At 46.7% G+C, this 27,936-nt stretch overlaps 3 protein-coding genes across 5 annotated transcripts in view; all 3 read right to left on the minus strand.

Annotated features, from left to right (window-relative positions):
- The window catches only part of pklr (pyruvate kinase L/R), a 12,925-nt gene extending 5,684 nt beyond the window's left edge, over positions 1 to 7,241 (minus strand). The window contains exons 1-4 of one of the 2 annotated variants that reach the window (XM_080540213.1): positions 7,162 to 7,241; positions 1,591 to 1,758; positions 652 to 743; positions 197 to 328 (exon numbers count right to left, since the gene is read on the minus strand). In XM_080540213.1, the coding sequence (XP_080396339.1) occupies positions 197 to 328; positions 652 to 743; positions 1,591 to 1,729 (363 nt within the window). In that variant the 5' untranslated portion in view covers positions 1,730 to 1,758; positions 7,162 to 7,241. Of the gene's footprint in view, positions 1 to 196; positions 329 to 651; positions 744 to 1,590; positions 1,759 to 4,573; positions 4,823 to 7,161 lie in introns of those variants that run through there. The other variant, XM_080540212.1, reaches the window with a different exon arrangement.
- A 387-nt stretch (positions 7,242 to 7,628) lies between these two features.
- Positions 7,629 to 12,902, minus strand: cyp11c1 (cytochrome P450, family 11, subfamily C, polypeptide 1; the record flags this gene model as incomplete). The annotated part of the gene is made up of 9 exons (XM_080540572.1): positions 7,629 to 7,739; positions 7,998 to 8,207; positions 8,517 to 8,595; positions 8,967 to 9,133; positions 9,624 to 9,805; positions 10,048 to 10,251; positions 11,804 to 12,018; positions 12,249 to 12,404; positions 12,604 to 12,902. 9 exons carry the CDS (start codon positions 12,900 to 12,902, stop codon positions 7,629 to 7,631), a joined length of 1,623 nt encoding a protein of 540 aa, XP_080396698.1.
- A 4,745-nt stretch (positions 12,903 to 17,647) lies between these two features.
- On the minus strand, positions 17,648 to 26,903 carry clk2b (CDC-like kinase 2b). 2 transcript variants are annotated; one of them, XM_080540211.1, is made up of 13 exons: positions 26,837 to 26,903; positions 25,801 to 26,027; positions 25,329 to 25,674; positions 23,211 to 23,301; positions 22,303 to 22,369; positions 22,053 to 22,169; positions 21,662 to 21,828; positions 19,979 to 20,073; positions 19,712 to 19,841; positions 19,505 to 19,587; positions 19,305 to 19,384; positions 19,102 to 19,192; positions 17,648 to 18,717 (listed from the first exon to the last, which is right to left on the minus strand). In XM_080540211.1, exons 2-13 carry the CDS (start codon positions 26,025 to 26,027, stop codon positions 18,532 to 18,534), a joined length of 1,680 nt encoding a protein of 559 aa, XP_080396337.1. In that variant the 5' UTR covers positions 26,837 to 26,903; the 3' UTR covers positions 17,648 to 18,531. The 2 variants fall into 2 exon arrangements, with proteins under 2 accessions (XP_080396337.1, XP_080396336.1); XM_080540210.1 differs by having other exon boundaries at positions 25,320 to 25,674.
- Between the last annotated feature and the right edge of the window lie 1,033 nt (positions 26,904 to 27,936).

Consider the following 27,936-nt stretch of genomic DNA (forward strand, 5'->3'; position numbering starts at 1 on the left):
GTAAACCACCGGAGCCAACCACACCCTCGTGTGTTGATTGGTGCGTCTGCTGACTGATAGAAGGCTGTGTAGCATTTCTAGCATAGGTAGGCTACGTTAGCATTGCTAGTTGGCTAACTCCATGGATTAAAAACAGCGATGCTGTCTGGTGTCAATGATGCTAGTTGTTTAGCTTTAGCAATGCTAACTCGCTCACCCCTTTGACCAGGCCTGTGCGGATCTCTGGGCCTTTGGTATCCAGGGCGATGGCCACTGGTCTGTAGTATAAATGGTCAGGAGTCAACGTTTCCACCGCCTCCCGGATGTTCTTGATGGTCTCACCGTGGTACTGAGGGAGAGAGAGAGAGAGAGAGAGAGAGAGAGAGAGAGAGAGAGAGAGAGAGAGAGAGAGAGAGAGAGAGAGAGAGAGAGAGAGACAGTCAGACAGTGAGACAGAGACACTTTAAGTTTTTATTGAGACATTGTCATTTAAAAATTAAGACACCTAATATTTACACCCGCAATACAGAGAGAGAGATAGACAGACAGACAGACAGACAGACAGTATGCATAATAGTCGACAGGGCTGGAGAGAGATGGGTTATTTGAGAGAGAGAGTCACCCACTCCCAAACAAACAGAAGGCCAGTCCGTCAAGACACACAAACCTTACCTCGTGAGAGCCGTGAGAGAAGTTGAGTCGAGCGATGTTCATTCCTGCTTTCACCATCTCCTGCAGTTTGGGGATGGAGCGAGATGCAGGACCTGAGAAGGAAAGAAAGGGGAGGAGGAGAGGGGGGGTTAAAGACAGTCAGTCCTAGGGTGGCGTGGACGCCCCCCAGACTGATATTAGCCAACTTTCATTACCGTCGTTGTCATGCCCCAACAATAGAGTTAGCTAATAGTACTGTCTAGGGCCTAGAGGTGGTCCATCAGTGATCCTCTCACTTGATCTACTCTGACACCACATCAGCACTGCGGGACCCCTGTCTAGCAATACTCAGCCTGGCGGTTATCAGGGGACATCTGAGGGTAGGGGCCTCAAACATGTGTGCAGTAGGTGTTCACTTGGTCCTCCTCAAATTGCTATCACCAATTCAGTCCTTTCAGAGCAGGAGTGTCCTGGACAGTCGATGCTGTGACTGGTTGTGGATGTGTTGCTGGCTGAGCTCATCGGAGAAACGGTGCCTATGATGATGTGATTGATTTGATTTGATTTGATTTTTATTAGGAATTTACAATAGAATCATTTACGCATCATGACACTAAGTAATGTCCAAAAACACTTATTTCCAAAGTGGTCCTCGATGGAAACATAAAATGAATAAAACAAAACATCACACGGTATAAAACATAAAATGAATAAAACAAAACATCACACAGTAAAAAACATAAAATGAATAAAACAAAACATCACATCATAAAACAGAATAAAAAACAGTATAAGAACACAGCATAAAAAACAGTATAAGAACACAGCATACAAAATAAAAAAAAACATTAAAACACACAACATGGAAACATAAAGTGAAACAAAACAAAACGGAATCACCCTCTCTTTCTTAAGTAGCCAATCACCCTCTCTTTCTAGTTCTTTGGTGGTTTGACTCACCGATGGTGCAGATGATGCTGGTGTTGCGGGCCGTGATGGGCTCCTGGTCGATGTCCAGCAGACACAGGTGCTCCAGGAAGGTGTCGGCCATGCTGGCGTCCAGCTGCTGCCGCTGGATGAAGGAGTCCGACAGAGTCATGGCCTCAGAGTAGCGTCTGATCGAACGAGCTAGGGAGAGGGAGAGAGATAGGATGACCCTATCACAGCCTTGAACCACCCACAGGGCGGGCCCACTCTTTTTGTCTTATCTAATCTGGTGAGCTAGCCCTGGGATGGAACAAAAGCCTGAACACCCTGAGAGTCCTAACCCAGGACCAGGACTGGTCCAGTTTGTGGCAGTGTAGGAATGTCACTTTAGCAACACACTCCCCCCGCTACATTAGAAACAATGGATCAATCTAGTCATATCAATAAAGTCTGAATTAAAATATGATGGAGGAGGTAGAGGGGGGGGGGGGGGGGGTAGTCTAGAGGGGAAATTAATGAATGAATTAAATATGATGGAGGAGGGGGGGAGTCTAGAGGGAGACGCACGCACGCACGCACGCACGCACGCACGCACGCACGCACGCACACACACACACACACACACACACATTAGGGAGAGAAGGAAAGGTCACAGTGGTTTTCATGCAACACACACGCTATCCAGGAGGAACATGCAGGGGAGTAATAACATATTGTAATAACATAGTAATAACATATTGCCATCCAGGAGGCGATGCTTCAAAGAAATGCAACAAAATGACATTCCACAACAGGCTGGGAAGCAGTTCAGAAACAATTGTAGGCCTAGTACTTTTATCACATTTAATTTCAAGTCATGGGACACAAAATGTCTTCTCTTATCGGTGTGAATAGATTCCTAAATATGGATATTGACTGTATCTAACAATGCCATGCTTAGTCTACATTTTGTGACATATATGACACAAATTTGTAGTCTGCTACAATGCACAGTAGATTACTTCTACTTACTACTCTCTGTGTGTGTAGGTGCCGTGTACAACACTCTACACCAGTGGTTCTCAACCCTCTCCTCGGGGACCCCCAGCCGCTCCACATGTTTGATCTGTTCCACCACCAGCTCACCTGATTCAACTGATCAAGTACAAACCATAATTGCTTTATACTTGATCAGTTGAATCAGGTGTGCTGGTGGTGGAACAGATCAAATAATTATGTGGAGCGGCTGGGAGTCCCAGAGGAGAGGGTTGAGAACCTCTGCTCTACACACATGCAAGTGATCTACACATGTTAGTGTGTGGAAGTGTTCTGTGCTTTGAAACCCGGGAGAGTGCTTTACTGAAGCAACACCAGAACCATCTGAGGACAGAGACATTTACGACCAGTTACGACCAGTTACCAGTCGTAGCAGGAAGAGTAATCCAGCTCAGGCCCGGGGCCATTGATAGAAGGAAAAACCTTCTCCTATCACCTTCTTCTAAACCTAGTTTTTATTTTATTTTTTAAATGTTACACTGGAGAAACAGAGAAACAGTACAAGGGGGGCAATAGAAGTTTTTAGGGACACAGTAGAGGGGAAAGCGGGTGTCTTTAGGAGACGCGGTGCTGAGGGGCAGAAGATGTCTCAGGAGGAGCAGTTAAGACAGAGAGGAAGGAGAAGAGGAAACACACAGGGATCCCTGGGAGGTGGGCGGGACCCCGGGGGACGTCTCTGAACGTCTGGGGAAAGGAGAGGGAAGGAGGGAATGAGAGAAAGGGAGTGAGAAGGAAAGAGACACCTCGTGGCATGTTGAAATCAGTGGGATGTATACAGTGGTATGTGTGTGTGTGTGTGTGTGTGTGTGTGTGTGTGTGTGTGTGTGTGTGTGTGTGTGTGCGCGCGTGTGTGTGTGAATCCTGTGGGATTTCTAGCTACAGGCTCCCTCTCACTTTCTCTCTCTCTCTGACCCAGTTCTGCTGCCTCAATGCACACATCATTGTGTGTCCCACTGAGATCTGCCTCTGACACATCATAAACACCTGCACGTGCGCGCGCGCACACACACACACACACACACACACACACACACACAAATAAGACTCTCATGAGTTAAATGACAACCTATGGCACACACGCCTAAAACCTGTAAAGCAGGTCAAAGGAACCAGCATGCCAATCAATGCATACTGTACATACTGTACATGTCACAGGGGAGATAGGAAGAGATAGGGGTTTGGTGTGGACCAATGACATTGTTGGAATAACTTTGCTTTAAGGAAAAGAGCACAAGGATGGAGCATGTGTGTGGGGTGGGACTAATCAGTCAATGAACCTCAGGTTAAACCTAAAAGAGGACTAGTGGCACTGACCACCCATGACTCTGCACCCGAGTCAACCAACAGCCACATACAGTAGGTCTACATTCTAATGAACACGTGTAGCTGTTGCCCGAAATTCAAGACGAACCTCTTTCCTATAGTGAACATAACCACCACTGCTTTTGTTTCAGCATCTTCTCATTTGTGGAGATCATCATTTAGGAGCTACTATCCTAGAAAGTATAATACACCAGCTCTAAAGATACCAAATAGGCTACTGTTGGTGAACTTATCTGCGGTAAGTCAATGACATGTTCTTTTTGTAATAATGGCATTGGATTGGGGGTAAGACCCTGTGACATACCAGCGTCATGTCCAGGGGGTGTACATGAAGCCGCCTCACGCTACGGAAACAGGAGATAGGCTCCTGCCCTATGGGCCATTAGGCTTGAGAACCACCGGTACTTACTTCACTGCTTTTGTTTCAGCAACTTCTCATTTGTGGAAATAATAATTTACTGTCCTAGAAAGTATAATACACCATAATAATTTACTGTCCTAGAAAGTATAATACACCAGCTCTAAAGATACCATGGCACCTTGGTGAACTTATCTGCGGTAAGTCAATGACAATACATATTCTTTTTGCAATAATGGCATTGTAAAAGCTAAAATGTAATACACGTTATGCTAGTTGCTCCATATACAGTCCACCTACCTCCCCCGGGAACAACGAGCTTTGTAGGGTCCATTCTCCTCAGTCAGTCAGTCAGTCAGTCAGTCAGTACAGTCAGTTTGTCCAGAAGTCCTCTTCAGTGTTTTGGCTTTTAGGCTGATACGTCTCTGTATCACTATGAATATCAATGAATCTGCCCTGTCTTGAAAGTCACTACTCTGTCCACTTATTAACAATGTCTTTCCTTGTTAACTTTCTGTGGTCATTCTCTCAACTAACTGTTAGCCTGCCCCTCTTTCTTCTCAACCTTTGCACTTTCATTCATTAACCCCCCCCCCGCCTCCCCTCCTATCTACCACTGGTCAGCTAGGATACTGTGTATGGGTACGTATCAGAAGTCTCAGAATGGGGTCAATGTTCCATAGACATTTTGCACCCAAACCGTCCCAGAGGAGAGGTAAGGGTTGAGTACATACGTAAATGCTGATGCAAAAAAGTTAGTTTGGATTAGTCATAGTTGTTATGTAACCTGTAAACATTTTCTGAATTTAGGCTTAGTGACTTGTAAGATTTGACTTGTAGGCCTTGATGCAAAATGCATTTCACTATCTGTCTCCCCAGTTGGGATGGGATTATGCATATGTGATGTCACATTAGGTGTGTTTGCTGTATGTGTTACTGCATACAGAACCACCTAAGGGGCAGTGCTGGGGAAAGACCTCGATGTCTGCCCACTTCTTAGCTCATTTAATGTGCTCAACTTTCCAGGTTCCAATGTTTGTAGTCGATAACGACTGTGTCAACAGCAGCTTGCTAGCTACTGAACAACAGATGAACAATTGCTAGAGATTGGAGCTACCTCTGATTGACAGTGGCTCACATAGACGACCAAGCAGGGCCGGTCCTAGGCATAGGCGAACTAGGCGGTCGCCTAGGGCGCCAAATGCTTGGAGGGTGCCAATTGCCCCCCCCCCCCAAAAAAATAATTTTACATTTAAATAACTTTGTAGCTTGTTTTCTGATTTCTGATTGCACTATTAATGTTTGAATATGTTTATTTGTACCTTGTTTTCTGATTTCTGTCATTTTAATTTATAAAAAATAATATTTTCGTCTTGAAACCATTGTTGTCCATTATTGTTACTGTTGAATGTGTGGGTGGTGATGAGGCAGTACTGGTGGCTTTAATGTGGTGGTGGTGGCGCCCCTAAAATTTGGGGGGAGGGGGGCGGGGGGCATCAAATCATACTCTCGCCTAGGGCACCTAAATGCCTAGGACCGGCCCTGCGACCGAGGGCTGATGCCCTGCTGGTTATATAATCACAGACACAGAAGATTTATTGGAGCAATGATGTGGAATACCCCGGCTTACACAAACACTCACAGACCAGCATGGTAATGTATGCTGCATCACACTGCCCCAGTGAATAACCTGACTGCTCATTGTAAACCCACATGGGTAGATGACAGCCACTGAATGTTAAATCAAGTCTCTCTCTCACTCACACTAGGCCCCACTCACCCCACACACACACACACACACACACACACACACACACACACACACACACACACACACACACACACACACACACCCTATTAACAGACTGTGTAAATCATTAGCCAAAGGACAAACAGACCTTTGTGCCTGACTTGGCTGAGGAGAATTGACACTAAAGCCCACTCCCTTGGGCTGCAGTAACACTTACAGCAAACACACCTAATGTGACATCACATATGCATAATCCTATCCCAACTGGGGAGACAGATAGTGAAATGCATTTTGCATCAAGGCCTACAAGTCAGATCTTACAAGTCACTAAGCCTAAATTATGAAAATGTTTACAGGTTACATAACAACTATGACTAATCCAAACTAACTTTTTTGCAGCCCACTTAATTTAATGCAACACCTGCGTCTAATAATATGGACATGTAGGCTAAATAACTCAAGTTCAAGGTTTCTTTATTTTCCCCTAGGAGACATTAGTTTTGCAGCCAGGTTCACACAGACAGAATACAAAAAGGACGACATCAACCCAATAATCAACCCAATAAAATCGCAGAGCTGATTCAGAGAAATGGAAATTCACACCAGTATAAAAGTGCAAGTGTGCAAAACGTGCAGGGGGAGTACAAGAATGCAGCCAAAGTGTTATTTGTCATAAGCATATTAATAGCACTAGGGATGAAGGAAACAGAAGTGTATGCATGTTTACATTAACATACATTTACACTTTTGCCACAAACCCAGCGATGTCGGGCGTGTTTGCAAGAAGAGCGTGTGCAGAATTGAAAGTATCAGAGATAACATAAGAACATTTAAAGTTAGTTAAATCGTCCTAATTCCATTTACAACATGGCAAACATGTCACAACATGACAACATTCACCTTGCACGTAGAACAAAAAAACCGGTGCAGTTCAATAAACTTGTCAGGACGGAAAGTTATTTGGACTTTGAATAGTTGTAGAATTGCCAATTTTGCAAAAACTGTAAACGTTGTCAGCAAACGACCCAAAAAAATATATGTCTATTTAATTCTAAACATAAAAGTGACTGATACAGGCTACACAAGGAGCCACTGCTTGGAATTACGATTCACCTGCAGAGAAATTAATAATACAAACCTTTAAGTTTCAGTAGACAGCAGGGTCGCAGATTCACTTCACCAGTTTGGAAAGTAAAGCACCCTGGCTCTCAGAATGAATAATGGAGAGTGTTGCTCGTTTTACCTCCACCGTGTGGATACCGACGGTATCGCTGCTATTTGGGTAAAGCCCAACAGAGCTTTGTGACTTGGAGTCTGATGACAACGAAACACTGACACTGACACACAATAAAGTTATTAGACAAACAAAATACTTTATTCGTGTTTATTCATGTTCATGTAGACCATATGGAAACTGTATGGTATTGTTTGTTTGATGAGTTAAATGATGTGGTGTGTGTGTGTGTGTGTGTGTGTGTGTGTGTGTGTGTGTGTGTGTGTGTGTGTGTGTGTGTGTGTGTGTGTGTGTGTGTGTGTGTGGGTGGGTGTGTGTGGGTGTGTGGGTGTGTGTGTCTGTGTGTGTGTGTGTGTGTGTGTGTGTGTGTGTCAGAGCGTGCTGAAAGTGATGTGCGGTGGGGTCTCCGGCTGAAGGATGAGGGTGTACTTAGTGCTGAGCTCCTGCGACGAGGACACACTGAGATGAAAACTCAGCAGGATCTACGGAGAGAGCATAAGGGGAGAGAGGGAGGGAGGGCGAGAGACGGGGAGAGCGACAGGGAGGAGACGGAGGGTAGTTAGAGACTCAATAACAGGATTTTTCTTCTGTAACTGTGTAATCGTTAGCCCCCTCTCTCCATGCTTTATCCTCCCCTCTTCTCTCTCTATCCATCTCTCCTCTCTTCCCTTCAAACTTCACTTCCTTCCTACCCTATGTTGTTGTTGTTTTTTGCACGTCTCTCCCCCTCCGTCACTCACGTGCATGAGTAGAAGCTGCATCTCGTTCTCAGCGATCCTCCTGCCGACACACTGCCTGGCCCCGAACCCAAACGCCAGGGAGCGGAACCCCCCCCCTCCTCCTCCACCCCCATCCTCCTTAGCCCCCCACCGGCCGGGGTCGAAACGCTCAGGGTCCCGGAACACGTCCCGACTCCTCCCCAGGGGATAGAGACAGGCCTGGACCAACGTCTGAGGGAGTGAGGGAGGGAGGGAGGGTGAGAGGGGGTAGTAGTGGGAGGGGGCAGGGGGGGCACAGGGGGGAGTAACACAGGGGGGAGAGCGGGAGAGGTAGAGAATCAATGCTATGCCATCATGTTGAGCAATTTGAAGTGTGTGTGTGTGTGTGTGTGTGTGTGTGTGTGTGTGTGTGCGTGTGTGTATTAGAGAGGTATCACTCACCCCAGCAGGTATGTGGTAGTTCTGTGTGTGTGTGTGTGTGTGTGTGTGTGTGTGTGTGTGTGTGTGTGTGTGTGTGTGTATTAGAGAGGTATCACTCACCCCAGCAGGTATGTGGTAGTTCTGGAGGACGATGTCTCTGATTGGATATCGCTGGACAGTGATTCCCACTGGGTATAACCTTTCACCCAGAACAGAAAACACACACACACACACACGCACACACACACACACACACACACACACACACACACACACACACACATGCGATACATAGCTGGTAGTCATTGATTCACTGATTCCCTAACCACAGATCACCAATAGCTCTTCTTTTGATATTTTTCACATTCACACCGATAGCTATCGATATTTAGGATGTTCAGCTATATTTTCTATGCCACACATATTTTGTTATGTTTTAATGCGTTACATCTTCTATTTCAGTCCAGGGGCATCATAGTGCAGTATATGTTATGTAGCCTACCTCAGGAGTGAAGCTTTTTTTACTTTTTGTAAACGTGTGTGTGTGTGCGTGTTATTATGTTGTGTTACCTCAGGATCTCCTTGACTGTGCCCTTCAGCAGTGGCGCCCCCTGCAGGGCCTTCTGGGCGTCACCTCCCGCCTGTGCCCACGCTGCCGTCACCTGTGCTCTGACCTTCTCCTGCACCACTGGGTTACGGCCCAACTCATACAGGGCAAACTGCAGTGGCACCGCCGTCTGAAAGGGAGGACGCTACTTAGCAGACGCCTTTTTATTAGAGACATGAAATGAACACACCTACACACACACACACACACTCACACACACACACTCACTGTGTCGACCCCTCCAGCCATCAGTTCAGTGATGAGACATGAAATGAACACACCTACACACACACACACTCACACACACACACACACTCACTGTGTCGACCCCTCCAGCCATCAGTTCAGTGATGAGACATGAAATGAACACACCTACACACACACACTCACACACACACACACACACTCACTGTGTCGACCCCTCCAGCCATCAGTTCAGAGATGAGACATGAAATGAACACACACACACACACACACACACACACACTCACACACACACACACACACTCACTGTGTCGACCCCTCCAGCCATCAGTTCAGTGATGAGACATGAAATGAACACACCTACACACACACACACACACACACACACACACACACACTCACACACACACACTCACTGTGTCGACCCCTCCAGCCATCAGTTCAGTGATGTTGGCTCTGATGAGCTCCAGGGATAACTGTCCTCTCTCCAGCAGCTGACCCAGCACCCCGGTGTACTGTCCCTCTGTCCCTCCACCCTCACCCCCTCCACCTTGACTGAGTCTCAGACGCTGGTACCCCTTCTGGATCCTCGCCTCCGCTTGAGAGGACGGAGGAGAGAGACGGGAGACGAGAGAAGGGTCAATTCAACAGGCAAGTGACATGGGTTGGGTGTAGGAGATGGGGTGGGAAAGGGGAAGGCATAGAGGAGTCTAGTCTATTAACAGTTACCAGGAAGTACGCATCGAAACCAAGCTGTTCGGATCGTCCCATACTCCAGTTCCATTCACTTGAAGTGAACTGAACAATCAACAGTCACAACACCACCTGTGGCTCACTCACCATGACTGAAGATGTGGTCCCATGCAGTGGCGTGTTGCGTCCACAGGGGGGCGCCGAGATGGTGCAGCAGTCTGGGGGACAGGTAGAGGAGCGGAGGGGTGGTGGCCAGCATTCTCTCCACCGCCCAGATGAACCTCTGAGACTCCTGGGACGGAGAGGAGGAGAAGAGACCGATACGCTCCCCGTACAGGACATGGCAACTGGCTACAGAGAGGGAGGGGGAGGGAGAGGGAGAGGGAGAGGGAGAGGGAGAGGGAGAGGGAGGGAGGGAGAGGGAGGGAGAGGGAGAGGGAGAGGGAGAGGGAGGGAGAGGGAGGGAGAGGGAGAGGGAGAGGGAGAGGGAGAGGGAGAGGGAGAGGGAGAGGGAGAGGGAGAGGGAGAGGGAGAGGGAGGGAGAGGGAGAGGGAGAGGGAGAGGGAGAGGGAGAGGGAGAGGGAGGGAGAGGGAGAGGGAGGGAGAGGGAGAGGGAGAGGGAGTGGGATAGAGAGAAAGGGAGAGGGAGAGGGAGGGAGAGGGAGAGGGAGAGGGATAGAGAGACAAAAAGAGATGGAGGAAAAGGGAGAGAGGGACTGTCTTATTTCCCCACTGTATCCCCTTTTCTTATCCAGAAAGTGCGACATTTCTAAAAGATTCTCTCCCCTTGCGTCATCTAACAAAGAAAGGACAACTCAGCAGTATATTCATCATGTGATATCCATCCATCCACCAGGCATGTTTGTGTTACATTAGTGACACATCAGTGACAGGGATTGAATGTCGTCCCTTCTATTCCTACTCTGGCTTAGCACCTGTCTCTCCAGTCCTTCTCTGGTCCTGTGAGGTGAAAGTGCCCACATGCACATTATTGCGCAAGCATGCGTGCACACACACACACACACACACACACACACACACACACGCACGCACACACACACACACACACACACACACACACACACACACACACACACACACACACAGACACACACACACACACTGAATGTGGCACGTTCCAGACAGACACATGAAAGCTTGTCTTCAAAGAGCCAGACCTGGTGAGAGATTGCAGATGCCTAACCAAATAAGCTTGAACAGGCTATAAACAGATCCATGTAGATAATGTTTATAGATTTATATTCATACATATACTATATTCAGTGTCAGATCATGTTTATAAGGGACTGTAGAAGCTGGGCGTAGATAGGGAGAGAGAGTGAGAGAGAGAGAGCATTTGATCCATTAGATAAAAGCTGTGCCGCCTGATCTTAGCATCTCCTCTGACGAAGGTTCCTGCCACATAATAGCGTCAGCCTCTATGACTCAACATAATAGCGTCAGCCTCTATGACTCAACATCGCCTCTATGAGTCAAGAGAGAGCTGAGTGAAGAATCTTCTTGTCGGTAAAATGATGGAATGGATCAATCTATTGAGGATTCGCTGAGGTTAAATCAGATCAGAGACTGTCAGTATCTTACACATCACCTAGGGTTTGAAGTTCCATCACACTGATTAAAAGAGAACCATACATATGCATGCACGCACGCACACACACACGCACACGCACACGCACACATACACACACACACACACACACACTCATCAACTTTTACACAGGGTGAAAAATAGACAGACTATTAGGCCCTAGGCTACACTGCTATATTATTCTGAATAAATTTGAACAGAGAAATCCAAAGTGTAATGTGTTCTGTTTTCTTTTGAATGCTGTTGACAAAATAAATTCCCTCTGTTAGGAGAGTGTGAACTCTGAACTCTGACCTTCCAGGGCGAAGCGGAAGAGGTCAGGACTGGGGTCGAAGGTCAGGCTGCGTCGCCCCTCCACCCCCTTTCCCTCCTTCTCCACCCTCGTCCGCAGCAGACGGCAGAAATCATCCGCCACCTCGTTGAGGAGCGGCAGGAAGCGGCGGACGGCGGAACTCATCATCACTTCCTTGTTCAGCAGGAGGCGGTCGGCACGCCACTCTGCCCCATTCCTGAGAGAGAGAGAGAGAGAGAGAGAGAGAGAGAGAGAGAGAGAGAGAGAGAGAGAGAGAGAGAGAGAGAGAGAGAGAGAGGGGAAGAAGGGAGCAGGAGGATCAATGGGGAGGAAGGAGAGGATGAAAGAGGGGAGGGGACGGTGCGTACCATCCGTTGCAAGTAATATAACCCCTATTTCTTCAATAGATAGAAACACACACACACACACACACACACACACACTCACTTGAGGAAGACTCCCTTGCTGTGCTGGCGTGTTTCACGGTGTGTCGCCCAGGGCTGCAGCGTCATGCGTCGGGGGTGCAGGCCCTCGGAGCGGAACAGCTCGCTGATGTCAGAGGGCAGGATGATGTTCACACTGCTCTGGGTGCCCAGGCGCTCACTGGGACATGGAGGAGGTGTCAAATGCAGCTTAATAACATGATATGTTCCATGTATACACATTATACACACACACCTATGCTAAAACCTCAAGTCAAGACAAGTTCATGGTAGACACGTAGACACATACATACACACACATACACACACACACACACACACACACACACACACACTCACACACTCACACACTCGGATACCTGTAGATGGGACCGAGGGTGTTGAAGGTCCTCTCCATGTGTTTGTGTAGCAGTCGGAATCTGTCTTCTTTCCAGAACCTCAGCAGGTTAATCCAGCCACTGCTGCCTGTGTGGGGGATCTCCTCAAACCCCCGCACCCCTCCTCCTCCTCCTCCTACACCTCTCTGTCTGCCCCCCGGATCCTCTCTGGCCACCCTGGCCGCCCCCCCGTCCACCTCTCCACCTTTCCCTCTCACTGTCCCCCCCGCCGCCGACACACACAACCCCCGCCGGATCCCTCCACACACAGCCGGACTCATGGTCGCATGACTCAACATGTCTCTCAGGTGTCTCTCTCAAATGTTCCACCACTCTCCTCTAGTTAGTTCCTCCACTCTCTCTTCTCTCCTCTTCTTTCCACTCCAATGCCTCAAACTGTATTTTCTTCTCAATTACTGCTCCATCCTTTCTTTCTCCCCCCCCCCTTTCTATTCCTCCTATCCCTGACTGTCCTCCATCGCTCAGAGAACTGACTAGAGGTGATGATTTATGTCTCTGGAGGTGGAAGTTCAAGGGAAGCACAACAAGAGCCCAAAAGTCAGGGGGACGCGAGTGAGTAGACTTTATTACAAGCTCGACCATATCAACCCCCCACAAATAAGATACATCTTCCAGGTTTGTTGGTTCCATATAACACCATTCAGGAACCCTAAAAGGTGCTTTAGTTTCATGTTATGTGGGTTCGACAGTGGGGTTATTTCCCAGATAAAAAGCAGACTGTGAAAACACAGCAGTAAGATCAATGAAACAAACAAGAACATACAGTAACATAATTTGGCTTAGATAGGGTCAAAGGTTATTCACAAAATAAATGTGAACTAAGCAGAGAATAGGGAACTAAGAACAATAATGTTCCATAGATAAGTTATAGAGAAGTTATCTTCTTGCACATTTCCATGTTCCAGACTTGTGTGGTCCAGAGTCTGTGTCAAGGTCTGAGACAGCCCAGTCTGGTTTGAGCCGGTTATTTCCAGTACACAGTCCAAATACTTTACACATACTGTACTAACAATGACAATATCCCCACTCACTGAGATAGATATCTATTTATATGATCCCATTAAGAGTGACACGGCATAAAATACAATAAGCAATTACATCCTCTATAACTTAATATCCTCCTAGTCTTTCTAATTGACTGTGATTCAGTGTCTGATCAGTAGATGACTCAGAGCAGGACAGAGAGAGAGAGAGAGAGAACTGTACCTATCTCAAAGTCATCTCTAAAGACAAAAGAAAACCTACCAATGTGTGTCATGTGGTACAGAAAACACAAAAATCGAAAATAAAAAACCAAAACAAACAATGTGTGTGTCTGTGTGTGTATGTGTGTGTGTGTGTGTGTGTGTGTGTGTGTGTGTGTGTGTGTGTGCGTGTGTGTGTGTGTGTGTGTGCGTGTGTGTGTGCGTGTGTGTGCGGATTTGCTGTATCTGTTTCTCCATTTGACACTTATCACATGACTTTACAAGGCTCCCCGTTAAATGAAGTTAGCGTGGTTGTCTTGCTCTGCTGTCTGCCAGTGATCAACCCCTATGTTGAAGCTGAAGCCTTGGAATGAACTGAGCAGGTTGTATCCATCGTCCTTGGACACACACACACACGCACCCACACACACACACACACACACACACACACACACAGGAAGGACAAAGAGAGAGAAAGAGAGACAGACAGACACACGTTGATGACTGTATTATCCCAACCAAACGTGTACAGTACTCTCCATCTCTAACAGACACACAACAAGCCCTGACATTCACCCAGATGGCCCGGCGCCAGGTACAGTAGGTCCAAGCCTGAAGAGGGAGAAACCTGTAAAAGCTTCAGCCAGATGCCATGTAACCATGGTAACCACCTGTATCCTCAGGTCCCCGATCCCCGAGCAGAGAAACCTCTTGGCCTCCTCTCTTCCACTCTACTCCTTAAGGTATACGTATAAATGCCTCGTGCCAAAATGTCCGGTTGTCACCCCATGCTTCCTCTCCTCCTTCCCCACTCCTCCTCTCCCTCTACCTCTCCCTTACTGTTACCCCCCATCCCCCCTCTGGATTAAGCCTTTAAGGACTTCATAAAGGGGAATCTCATTAGCACATATTAGGACTATTGGGTTAAAATACACAATAGGATGCATTTCTTACCCGAGTGTGCGACTGGGGTGAGTTTAGGAGTGTTGTGACAGACTCTGTCACCACATAACATTGTTTGTACTTTTCACATGAACATACAAAAGGTTCAAACGTCGTCGCCTCTAGGTGCAGATCTAAGAACAGTTGACCCTTCCTCCATTGTTTTCCCGAATAATGAGAGGGCATTGAGTAAAACTAGTCTGAGATCAGCTTTTACCAGATTGGTCTCCTAATGTAAACCTGATATATGATTGTATGCATTCCCAATTGCGAGGCCTGGTTCAGGCTTGTAGCTACACTGGCAGGTGAGAATGGAAGGCAACTTCCACACAATGAAGTGAAGTGAAGTGAAACTTTATTTATATAGCGCCTTCGTACACGGACGCAACTCAAAGCGCTTTACAATGATTGAAAACAAGATTACAGAATAGAACAATGATTGAAAACAAGATTACAGAGATGGGGGGGGGGGGGGAACGAGACAACAGGAAGGTCTTGTATAACTACACTAATAATAACTTGTTATTAAATGGTATTCTCCCGATCTGTTTAAGTGGAGGCCATCTCTTTTGAATAGGTCTGTCTGCCTCCAGAATATGTTCCAGTGTGGTCCGGCTGAATTCGAGGTTACCTCTGTCAACAGTGGGTAGTGGTCCACAGATGAATGTCATGAAGATGAACCCCCCACTTAGCCTCAGTCTTCAGTTTTTTGACGTATCTTCCAAAGATCTTTTTCTATGTACTGTATGTGCTATTTAACCAGGAGACTGTGTTGACTTGCAGGCTGGGTGCAGGATGACAGCGGACGAGGTCTGAGGCTGGCCAAACACATGGAATGGTTTTGGGATCGGTAAATAATGGGAAATGGGTGGATGAGAATAGAGAGATGAACAGAGAGAATGAGACAGATGGTGGAAAGTCGGCCAGTATAACACAGCAGTTTGGGAGGAGAGGAGAACAGATTTTCAGCTTGTTACAGCATGATGGTATTGACCATTATGGCGTGCAGCAGACCAAACTGAAATGTTGGGAGGCAAAACTAAAGTAGGCATGGAACAATTCTGTGAATCGACAGTTAACAATGGCAAAGGTAAAAGCATCATGTGGAACTGTCCATTCTACCCTTTCTATGTGTCATTGCTCAGTCATGTCCAGCTGAGGTTTTCTCCTCCACTGAATGGAAAAGGTGAGGGAGGTAGTAGAGAGAGGAGAGGGAGAGAATGGTCCATTTCTGTTATAGCGTGAGAAAGACAGAGAAGAAGAAGAACACTATTGTCTGTTACACATGTGAAACAGAAATAGGTATTTTTGCATACAACCCCTGAGACTTCTTCAGGCTTACAGCATAAACAGTATCAGAAAGGGACAAATTCAAGGTCTTCCATCTCTATAATTCTAATAATTACACCCCTCACCCCCACTCCTCTCGGCCTTGGTTGTTGACAAGTGAGGACACCATTAATGCCTTAAGGAATAAGGCCACACCCTCCTTGTCAGTGATCCACCCAAAAGGTTGCCCTTAGCTACTGATTTAAGATCAGCTTAAACAAAGAAACATAAAACAGATCTTAGATCAGTGGAAAACATCGCTCTATACTCTGGTCATTTTCATGAAAAAAGAAAAAAAGAAAGAAAGACTGAAGAAACATGACTGCAAGAACAGATCACCCTGGAGTCGAATGTTAACAGGATGTATCTTCATTTATTACACAAAGAGGTCAACTGTTCTACAACTGTAGAACATGTTTCTAGGTGAATAACAATTGTCCTTATCTGACACTGAAATATTGCTCACATGTAACACACAGATCACTGATTGGCTGTAATATCCGACCCTCTGATTGGCTGTAATAAGGTTCTGTTCTCCCTGCCTCTGGATTGCAGGAGAGCCTGCAGAACGAGGGATGTGGGAAGCACTGTTGATTTGATGCGTGAGAGAGACTTACACTCTCTCTTTCTCTCTTCCTCTCTCTAGCACCCCCCCCCCCCCCTCTCTACCTCCCTTCCACTCACTCTCTCTCTCGTCTGAGATCATAACATACATGTGCATCCAGTGTGGGCTTAACACACAAGCAAGGAAACGGAGGGGACTGTCACAAAGGCATCCAGTCAGGCCGACAGTACTAACACGGAAACACACACACACGTATGAGTACATCATATAGAATGTTGATTATCATAGTTGAATTGTATTGTATTATTTCACGGTACCCCACGATACCCAATGATCTTCCTAATTCCTGGTGCACTTGTTGTTGTTGTTGCTTGTATGTGGTGAGACATGTTTATGTTCTTCTGTGAACATGCTGCTCTAAATTAATTGCCCCTAGTGGGACTAATAAAGTTGTTTGAATTGAATTGAATGTAGATACAGTACAAAACAATCACAAAGTACTGTTGCACTCAATAGAAAATACTGCACACAAACATTACCCTCAGCCAGTGTCTCTATACTCTCAAACATTCCACTCCCTCAGCCAGTGTCTCTGCACTCACAGATAGGCCCCCTAATGTCTCACTCAACTTTAATTTTAGGCTCATTCATGCACATTAACACCCACACATTGCATTTCAGAGTGAGCTTACACACACCCATGAAAATAGGGACACACACACACACGCCTCTCATCACTGCCAAGGCTAAAGATAGAACATCTGCCAAAACACACACCCCAGTGACCATGCTCTCTGCTTAACTGCACTCAATCAATTCTGCTTTGAAGCCTAGGAACGGCTTTAACTCAATGGGCGGGCACGCACGCACGCAACTAGTGTTGGGAGTCTCCACAACAAACTGACAGATGGGAGTAGAAGAGCTCACTTTATTATATAGTATACATATATACCTTTTATAGTCATTCCATACAAAAATAGCAGTCAGTATCAATATACTCAATTACAGCGTTACAAAAATAAATACTGTAAATGTGTGTATTGTGTGTCTGTGTATGCATGTATGTATGTACGAATGTATGTGTGTATGAATGTATGTGTGTGTGTATGTATGTATTACATTTACATCTGTGTAATGTGACGTAACAATAAAACTTGTAACTAATATCAAGGTATATGAAGTAGTTAAAACAATGTGCATTACATAATACCATAAGACTAACAAATACGTCTGTAACAAAGGAGTCTGCTATACAGTGTCTGTACAGTATGTGCACCATTTGGCACCCCCCAAGATTGTCATCTTAACATTGAAACGTTGCTTAACATCCCAATGTTGCCATAGTTCATCACTGGCCAAAAGAGAACAGTTCCAGGGTAACTGCTAGCAACACGGCCTCCATTGAGCACCAGACCTGTCAATCAGCACGAGGAGAGCGAATCAAAGCCCAGAGTGGGCAGGATGTCAAACCCTCCAGAGGGTGACGGGGGGGGGGGCCTCCCCCATGTTCAGGTCGTCCAGGATGCAAAGCTTGGAGTAGCGTCTTTAGAGTCTTTGTTACACTTCCACGTCAGATTCGAGTGGCTGTCCGTCCATCAATCAAACAATGGCTCCATGCCCCGCCTCCTTTCCTCTTCTTGCAGTATGACAAGATATTGAACTGCACTCCTCCTCTGCTGTGGGCAGAACAGAGGGAGGACTAATGGATGGCATGAAAGAAAGGGATGGGGAAAAGAGAGAGAGAGAGAGAGAGGAGGTAGATGGATAGAGGAGTGTCATCAGTTCAGTTCAGTCTGTCGCATTCTGAGAGGGACTCCTTTAAGACACGCCCCCCCCCTTCCATGACCAAGGTCAAGAGGTTCCCGGAGGTCATCGGCTGATGTCCCTGTTGCTGTCCCAGGCGTTACTACTGCCCACCGGGTCACGGAGGGAGAGGAAGAAGGGATGACGCAGGGCCGTGGAGAGGGAGATGCGTTTGGAGGGCTCGTACTCTAGCATCTTCTCCAACAGGTCAAAGAACTGATTGTGTTCTGTTCCCTTGGACAACTGGTATCTCTGGAAGAGAGAGAGGAGAGGAGAGAGAATGAAAGAAAGAAAGAGAGAGAGAGAGCGAGAGAGAGCTGATTACCTCAAATAACTGTCCATGCAAGCAGTAGTTGGTGATCTGGCTAGCCAGCAAGCTTCCAAGTTTTGATCCAAGTTCATCTACTTGGTCTGGACTAGGCACATTTTACATTTTAACCACTTAGCAGCTTACGCTTTTATCCAAAGCAACTTACTATTAGAGATTATAGGGACCGTCTCCCTGGAGGGCTAAGAGCCTTACTCAAGGGTACACTAGTGGTGTTCCCAGATGGGATTTGAACTTATGACCTTCTGACCCGCCTGTCCAACTCACTATCCAATAGGCCACCCCTAGCCCCACTGGGCTTAACTAACCCGTAGAGGTTTGCAGTTCTCTTTGACGAATCGTCCTGCCCTGGAGCTCTCGTTCCAGTCCAGACGCCCGCGGTAGAAGTACTTCTGCTTCCTGAGAGGGCAAAGGTGAAAATCACACTCAATGCACTGAACTGAGAAAAAATAGGGGTGTGTAAGACTAGGGGGGATAAGCGTGTGCGTGCGTGTGTGTTTGTTTGTCTGACCTGGTCCTACGCATCATCCTAGAGGGGAGTGGTCCCTGTACTCTCTCCATCATAGCCAGGTGTTCCTTATTCTCATGGGTCTGATACAAACACACAACAATACAAAACCAATCAGACAGACAGAGACAGACAGACACAGACAGAGATAGACAGAGACAGACAGATAGACAGACAGACGCACACACACACACACACACTACCTGATAGAGTGTGAAACCTTCGTAGTATTCAAACAGGATGCAGCCTATACTCCAGACATCACACGGCTGACTCCAACCCAACTCTGGAGGGGGAAAGGGAAACAACGCTGTAAACACAGTAAACATGACAGGAACAGTATGGCTAGAAGGGACGTCATTGTTCTGACTTGCTCTTTCTCTTTCTCCCCGCCATCTCTCCTGTCTTACCCAGTATGACCTCTGGGGCGCGGTAGTGGCGTGTGGATATAATGGTGCTGTGGTGTTCGTGGTCGAACGTGGCGCTGCCAAAGTCGATCAACTTTACTGTCGTATCCTTCAGTGTACTCTCATCTCGCTTCTGGAAAGGGGGGGGGGTCATCATTAGTGATTATGCAAATGATTTCCCATAACATTTAACACAAGACAAAAATCAAAACTCAATTGCTATCCCTCGTTCTCTCTGTCTGCTCACACTCCCCCCCCATCCCCTCTCACCCTCTCGGCGTTGTACATCATGGTACAGTCAGAGTTGACAAACAGGATATTCTCCGGCTTCAGATCTGTGTGAGTCAGCTTGATGTCATGGAGAACTGCAAAGGAAAAGTAATTGAGCGACAATAGGTGTGTTTCCATTAGAGTTTTTCGAAAAATAAATGCGATATTTCTAACATTTCGAAAAAGTACAATTACGATAATGCAGCCGTTTCCATTCAAATGTATTTCGCTTCTCATGAGTCACGCATCCTCGTCTCGCGAGGGTAATACGCTGCTATCTCCCGCGAAATTCAATTTTGCGGAAGAAGGAAGAGCAAAAGATGGCAGAGTCCGTATGTGTGGGAACGAGCACGTTTGAAGGATTTCTGGGAGAGAATTGTTTTAGAGGAATTCACAGAGGCATTGTGGATTCAGAATTTCAGGATGAACCGGGAAACGTTCAATGTGCTGTGTGATTCTATTGAAGACCTTGTGGCCCCAGACCCGTTATGCCCCCGGGAGGCAGTTCCTACTCGAAAGCGAGTGGCTATCGCCCTTTACAAGCTGGCAACCTGCGCCGAGTATAGAGTAGTTGGTGAAACGTTTGGTGTCAGCAAAACCACTGTACATAGATGTGTGTATGGGGTATGTCGAGCCATATGCAGCAGGTTGCTGAAGCAAAAAATCAGAATGCCAGATGTGGACGAGGCCCTGGAGATCGCACAGCGCAATTATGAGGCACACAAAATACCCCAGGTCTACGCTGCGATCGACGGGTCGCACATACCAATTCGTGGTCCGAGTGAAGGCTATCGTGATTACGTAAACAGGAAGGGGTGGACATCAATCTGCCTTCAGGTTGTATCTGATGATCGATTAATTATCAGGGACATCAACGTGGGAACGCCTGGATGCGCGCATGATGCTGCTGTGTTTGCAACATCACAGCTGTTTCTAAGGTAAAACTCCAAATCTTATAGGCTAGGGCTAGTTGCACAGCAGCCAAATTTAACATAGTGGAGCCTACTGCCATCCTCATCCTGTTAGCCAGACTGACAATTGACCAACAGATGGGACACAGATTGATCAACATTATTGATTACACCTGTCATGATATATGAATACTTTATTGAATCATAATAAAATACAAGTACATGTACAAGTACCTTGCAAATCTTCAAAAGGATAAAAACACAAAAAGCCCGGAGGCTTATTTCCATTGTGGTCCCTTGCAGTTGCGTGCCTATGTCATGTCCGGTGACGCGAAGTTGCGAAAAAACCGTTTCCATTACACTTTTTCGAAATACTTCAATATCGAAACGTTTCAAATACCACCTCCTGAGAGCGTGAAAACTTTTTATCGATAATTGGGAGGTTTTTCGAAAATGTGCTGTTTCCATTACCAGTAATTCTTTTCGATATGTCGGTTTTGCGAAATTCTAGGGTGTATGGAAACGCAGCTAATGAGAACGGTGGACATTAGTAAAGTAAAACAGTGAGCCAGCGCCCCCATCTGGTCAATATAGCCAATGCATGAGGGAGAGAGACAAGAGGGCTACTGGATACTACTAATGGGTGCAGTAAAGTGTACAGTAAACAAGTGTGTGTGTGTGTGTGTGTGTGTGTGTGTGTGTGTGTGTGTGTGTGTGTGTGTGTGTGTGTACATCTTTTAATACCCGTACAAGTAAATGTATACACACTCACACTTGACAGCGTGGCAGATCTGGTAGGCCATGTGGCAGACCTGACCTATAGAGTATGGTTGGAAGTTGTTTGTCTTCAGGTAGTCAAAGGTGCTGAGAGCCAGCAGCTCAAAGGAGATACACACGTGACCATGGTAGTCAAACCAGTCCAGCATCTTAACACACAGACTGAGAGAGAGGGAGAGGGAGAGAGGGAGAGAGAGAGAGAGAGAGAGAGAGAGAGAGAGAGGGAGGGAGAGGGAGTGGGAGAGGGAGAGGGAGAGGGAGAGGGAGAGGGAGAGGGAGAGAGAGAGAGGGAGAGAGAGAGTGTATTGGTATTTATCATATAGACGTATAATACCATTAAAACACACACAAACGCACGAACACACATGCAAGCACATGCTACATACTGTTTATTGTGCGGGTCTTTCTCGTTGATTTTCTCCAGCACATTGATCTCCAGCTTGGCTGCCTCTCTGTACTTCTCCACATTCTTAATGATCTTCAGAGCCATGGGTGCCGCACCCCTGAAACACACACACACGGTGGTCAAGGTGGGTTCCTTATGTGCGTGATGTTGCAGTATTTCATTGTGTAGATCAGAGTTGAGAGGTTTCAGTTCAATGCTATATATAGAGCTACAGAAATATGCCCCCATACCTGCGATGGTCCACACACTGTACAACCTTTCCAAAGGTCCCTTCACCCAACATATCAACTATCTCATCTGAGAGAGTGAGAGAGAGAGAGCGAGAGAGAGCGAGAGAATGCATTAGGTATGCCAGACACAATAAACAGTAACACAAACTGATCCACTCTTCCACTGATCCAATCGCCATCAAACAGCTCACACCAAGAATTTTGTATTTTCTTGTATGTCAATTCTAAAGTGGTAGGGGCTAGTTGTATTGGCTAGTCAGGGTGAGGGACTAGTTAAAGGGGCTAGTTGTATGGGGCTAGTTAAAGGGGCTAGATGTATTGGCTAGTCAAAGTGAGGGGCTAGTTAGGGTGAAGGGCTGGTTGTATGGGGCTAGTTAAAGGGGCTGGTTGTATGGGGCTAGTTAAAGGGGCTAGTTGTATTGGCTAGTCAGGCTGAGGGGCTAGTTAAGGGGCTAGTTGCATGGGGCTAGTTAAAGGGGCTAGTTGTATTGGCTAGTCAGGGTGAGGGACTAGTTAAAGGGGCTAGTTGTATGGGGCTAGTTAAAGGGGCTAGATGTATTGGCTAGTCAAAGTGAGGGGCTAGTTAGGGTGAAGGGCTGGTTGTATGGGGCTAGTTAAAGGGGCTGGTTGTATGGGGCTAGTTAAAGGGGCTAGTTGTATTGGCTAGTCAGGCTGAGGGGCTAGTTAAGGGGCTAGTTGCATGGGGCTAGTTAAAGGGGCTAGTTGTATTGGCTAGTCAGGGTGAGGGGCTAGTTAGGGTGAAGGGCTGGTTGTATGGGGCTAGTTAAAGGGGCTGGTTGTATGGGGCTAGTTAAAGGGGCTGGTTGTATGGGGCTAGTTAAAGGGGCTAGTTGCAGGGGGCTAGTTAATGGGGCTTGGCAGCAGCAGAATGGAACAGGAGGACCTACATCGTTCTTGCAGGACATCTCCGTTCCTGTAGACCAGGTGACCGTCATCAATGTCTCTCGCATCTCTCCCTGGACCCTCGCTGCTGCTCCGCTGGGGACAATAATCCAAACAGAATCCATATCACACAGAGAAAACATCACACAGAGAAAACACAGATGTCGGTAAGCGATCCCCTCCCTCCCCAACCCCACTCTCCATCCCACAGTCCAATCAGAGGCTGAGGTGAAGAATGTGTGACACTGAGTGACACCTGACCCCCCCCCCAGGTCCTGACAGGGCAAAGGTTGTCAGCATAGCTGCATCGACTGATCCACCTTTCAATAACACACACAACTGTATACACACACACACACACACTCCTCCCAAAAGGTTTCAATACCAAAGTGACAACATGTTGGCTATTGCCTGGTCTTTGTTATTGACACTAGGCTATATGATATAGAACCTTCACTTTTTGGGAGCATACATCTGTGTCGATCAATCACAGTTTGCTTTCCCTATTCCCTATTGGATTGATCCCTTGAGGCCTCTCCCTGCCCCTACTACTGGTCTAAAGGGGCTAAATAAGACAACAAGTCAAGTGACTGCTTGGCCTCCATCAAGGAGCTAGGTCTCTATTTCCATCCACATGCTGAGACTGTTATTAATATCAGAACTTCACAAGAGCACTGAAGAGACTCTCGCTCCAGGAGGGGGGCCGAGAGAGAGAATCTAGAACACGCAAAGCTGACCAACAAGGCATGGGCATGAAGCAAGGTGCTCAAACCACACAGCCACAACCATACAGACGCACACAGGCACGCAAACACACACAAGCCTGGGCACACACTCACACACAGAGAATCTGTTGGAAAACATCTGCTCCCATACAGGTCTCCCTAGGGAGAATATGCAAGCTATTCAAACATATAATGAAACATGACAGTACCCTGTATAGTGTAAAATATAAAAAACAGAAGAGAGCAGGGGGGGGGGGGGGGGTAGGAGAGGAGAGAGGGTACTCACAGAGAGGCAGAGGCAGATACAGTCCAGACAGCTCTTATACACAGAGTACAACTCTGTCTTACCCATAACTCAGGATACAGAGAGAGAGGGAGGAGGCAGAAGAGGTGGAAGGATTGAGTGAAATAAGGAAGAGACAGATAGAAGAGAAAAACAGGGGGAAAAGAGGGGGAGGGAGAGGAAATTGCAGTGTAGGGAGAGGGGGGGAAAGAGGAGAGGATGAGATCCAGGACAGTGACACTGGAAAAGGAGAGATGACAGAGGAGAGAAGACTCTAGAGACAGAGCTAAAAAGGAGAGCAGGAAAAGTGAGAACGAGTGCAAAGAAAAACAGGTGAAAGAAGCAAACAGGACGAGGAATAGTAGCATAGTAAAAAAAGGAAGAAAAAAAAGAGAGGTACAAGGAGAATGAGAGAAAGACAAACTTTGCGAAAGGACAGAAACAGAACAGCAACAGACAGCAGCAGGAGACAGACAGAGAGAGAGAGAGAGAGAGAGAGAGAGAGAGAGAGAGAGAGAGAGAGGGGGAAAGAGAAGAGGGACAGAGGAAGAGAGGGACAGAGAAATGAGAGAGAAAGAGCTGAGACAGAGAGAGAGCTGAGACGGACACTAATAATAACCACTGGTCACACACCCCCCGGGAAAGTCCTGGGGCGAGAATCAAGATGAGGGGAGAGGGTTAGGGTGGGGGTGAGAGAGAGGGGGACAAGTAAGGATCCAGTTTCCCCCCTATTTACTCTTCTCCTTGCACCTCCTCGCACCTCCTTAACCCCAACACTCTGGAATAATGTGTTGATCTACACCCGCCCTTCCCTGTATAACCCGTACCCCTGCATGGGCATCTTTTTTTTAGGAATAACATGTTTTATTACAGACACTGCCACTGGTCTGTGCCATCAGCCATATTGAATTAAAAACAGAGAAGACATAAAGAAAGAGACACTTTGGATAAAGGAGCAAAGAGACAAGAAAAGTGAGGTTGAGTGTTGGGGTGAATCAGGTATGGGTTTGGGACAAGGAGGCAAGGATAGAGAGAAGGGGGGAGGTAAAGAAGGAGGGCATATATACACAAAGAGCGATAGAAACATAGGACGAGGCGGTACTAACCCAACTAACCGAGGAGGAGGAGCTGAGGGACCTGCTTCTAGTCCTCCTTCGTTCCTGCTTCCTCCTGCTGCCGTCCCGTCGATATGACACCTCGTGGTCAAGGGGGGGCCTGTCTCGCTCCCTCTGTCCACCTCGCCGGTAGTCATAGCCATGAGCGGCGTGGTCAGGCTCAGCAGGCCTGTAGTACCTGGCCAGCTGCTCTTGTTCCCTCGGCTGTTTTCTTTCCCTGTCTCTCTCCCTCCTCCGCTGGTGGTCTCGTTCACTGTCGTCACACCTGTAGTCCAGTTGTGGCCGGTGGCCCTCGTTATAGCGCCGGTCGTATGGCGGCTGTCTCTCTGAGGAGCGAGTGTCATGGCTGTAGGGGATGCATAGGACATAAGATATACAATACATAGAGAACGTGAATATTGATCATGTCTCTCTCTGGGCTTTTAGTCATTAGTCTAGCTCTCTTTGAAGGGGGTTTTAGCAGGGCTCTTACGTCCTGAAGCGGTGGTAGCTGTCCTGTCTCTGTGCTCCTCCTGCTCCCCTCCTCTCCCATTCCTGCTGCCTATCACTGCTGAGGGACACAGAACGGGAGGGGGACCGGGAGCGAGTGCGGGACCGGGTGTGGTTCTGCCATCTGCGTTTGGGTTCCCAGCTACGGTCCTGCTGGTACCCACGTCGACCGCCCCTCTCTGTGGAGGGACACCTCCGGGTGGGAGGCATCTAACACATAAAAAGAGAGAAGGGGAAATAGAGATAAGTAATTAAAGGTGAAAAATGAAATTAGCGACTTCACTCAAATGAATTATAGTGTATAGGGTAGAGAGAGAGAGAGAGAGGGAGGGAGTTGAGTTAACACACCTAATTGTGCAATGAATCAGTGACAGACAGCGAAACAACAACACTCAAAACAACAACAATACTCTTCTCAGGAAACAAAAGACAAAGCAGCCAACCAAAATAAGAGAGAAAGAGAGGAGAGATGACCGAGTTGGAATTGGGATCCTATGAGGTGGAGAAGATGGAGGCCCTAAAACAGTCTAGGATGTTTCTGTGAACTGCCCCTATCTTGTTCATACTAAAAACCACTGAAGCATTAAAAGGGAAAACTGGGAAGATCGCAGTGCAGCGCCAGGACAGCCGTTTCTCCACTCCTCCATTTTGCAATGTGAAACTGTGGAAAAACGACAGGTTCGCACACACAGACATGAGTCCGACTTTTCCCCCCATGCTAGATAGCTAGCTAACTCAAACTGTTGGCTACCTAGGTCACGAACACTACGTTGGCTAGCATAGAGCCCGTTAAGACCTAGCATAGAGTCCGCTAACATGCGCAACGTTCAACTAACGAACGTTGAACGTACGTTAGCTATGCTATGAAGCTAGCTAGCTAGCGAGCTAACTCGGCCTAGATTACGTGAAATGACACAATAGGTTGCAGCAGGAAATACTATACTATTACGGTATACGTTGTCGCCTGCTTGGCAGTTACTTTTCATACATGTAAAGGGCTTTGTTTGTTTTGACTTTACCGTGTGGCAGCGATCTATCCCAAATAGAATCCTGGCGGTGTTGTGGTCTCCGCTCACTGTTTAGATTCGCAAATGGAGCCACGCCTCCGCCCTCCGCTGATTGGTCAACTCGTCGTGTCACTCAAGATATTATGACCTCAAAATGATCAAATCAAATCAAATCAAATTGTATTTGTATAGCGCATTTCTTACAAGATGCAACTCAATGCGCTTCACATAATGAACATTCTCAGTCAATCAATCAATCAATCAATCAATCAATACTGACAGAACCCCAGAATTATATTTTTGTTCTGGCTAGTGTTGTCAGCTTTACTTTACAGGGTCTGAGTAAAACGAAATATTATACGGTTTTAGGGGTTCACCCCACCTTTTTACCTTTTTAAAAAAAAAATAATGATGTATTATATTAACACATGATTCATTTGAATGTTAACTCATTTGAATAATGCTCCTTGAATTTACACTATATGAGAAGTCTTCTGTACCGGGCAGCTAGCTAGCTAGAAAACAAACTCACCATATGTGTTCTTATAAGTTCGTTTTCGGGTCTTTCTTTGCTTTGGAAAGTGTAATCCGTAACTGGACCCTCTAAAACAAAAATCAGATTAAAAGACCCGAACTACCCACTGTACATACTTTGTGTTTTGTCCCCCGCCCCCACCTGTGGTGTATGTCCCCACCTGTCCTACCCGCTGTACATACCTTATGTTTTGTTGTATTGTTCTTCCCATGATGGATGTACGTTTATCTTGTAGATAGTAATAGTTATTTGTCTGTATTATCTTGTAGATAGTACTAGTTTTTTTCTTATGTCTGTCTTACATGTAACGATGAATTGAAAATCAAGGACCCCAATTGAAATAAGCCAGTGGCTTTCTTGGGTTTTTATCCTTTTAGTTGACCTTGTATGTAATATGTACTTTCATGTACCTACTTCTGCAAACCTTCTAATAAAGTTTTCAATCAATCAATCAATCAATCAAAATGTATTAACTTTGGGTTTGCACAGCTCACATGTGTGAGCGCTGTTCACATGTGTGAGCTGTGTACCCAGCCCTCTGATTGGCTGTAATATCCAGCCCCATGATTGGCTCCAA

Source organism: Nansenia antarctica (genome assembly GCF_963989245.1).
Source record: "Nansenia antarctica genome assembly, chromosome: 10".
NCBI classification, from domain to species: Eukaryota; Metazoa; Chordata; class Actinopteri; order Argentiniformes; family Microstomatidae; genus Nansenia; species Nansenia antarctica.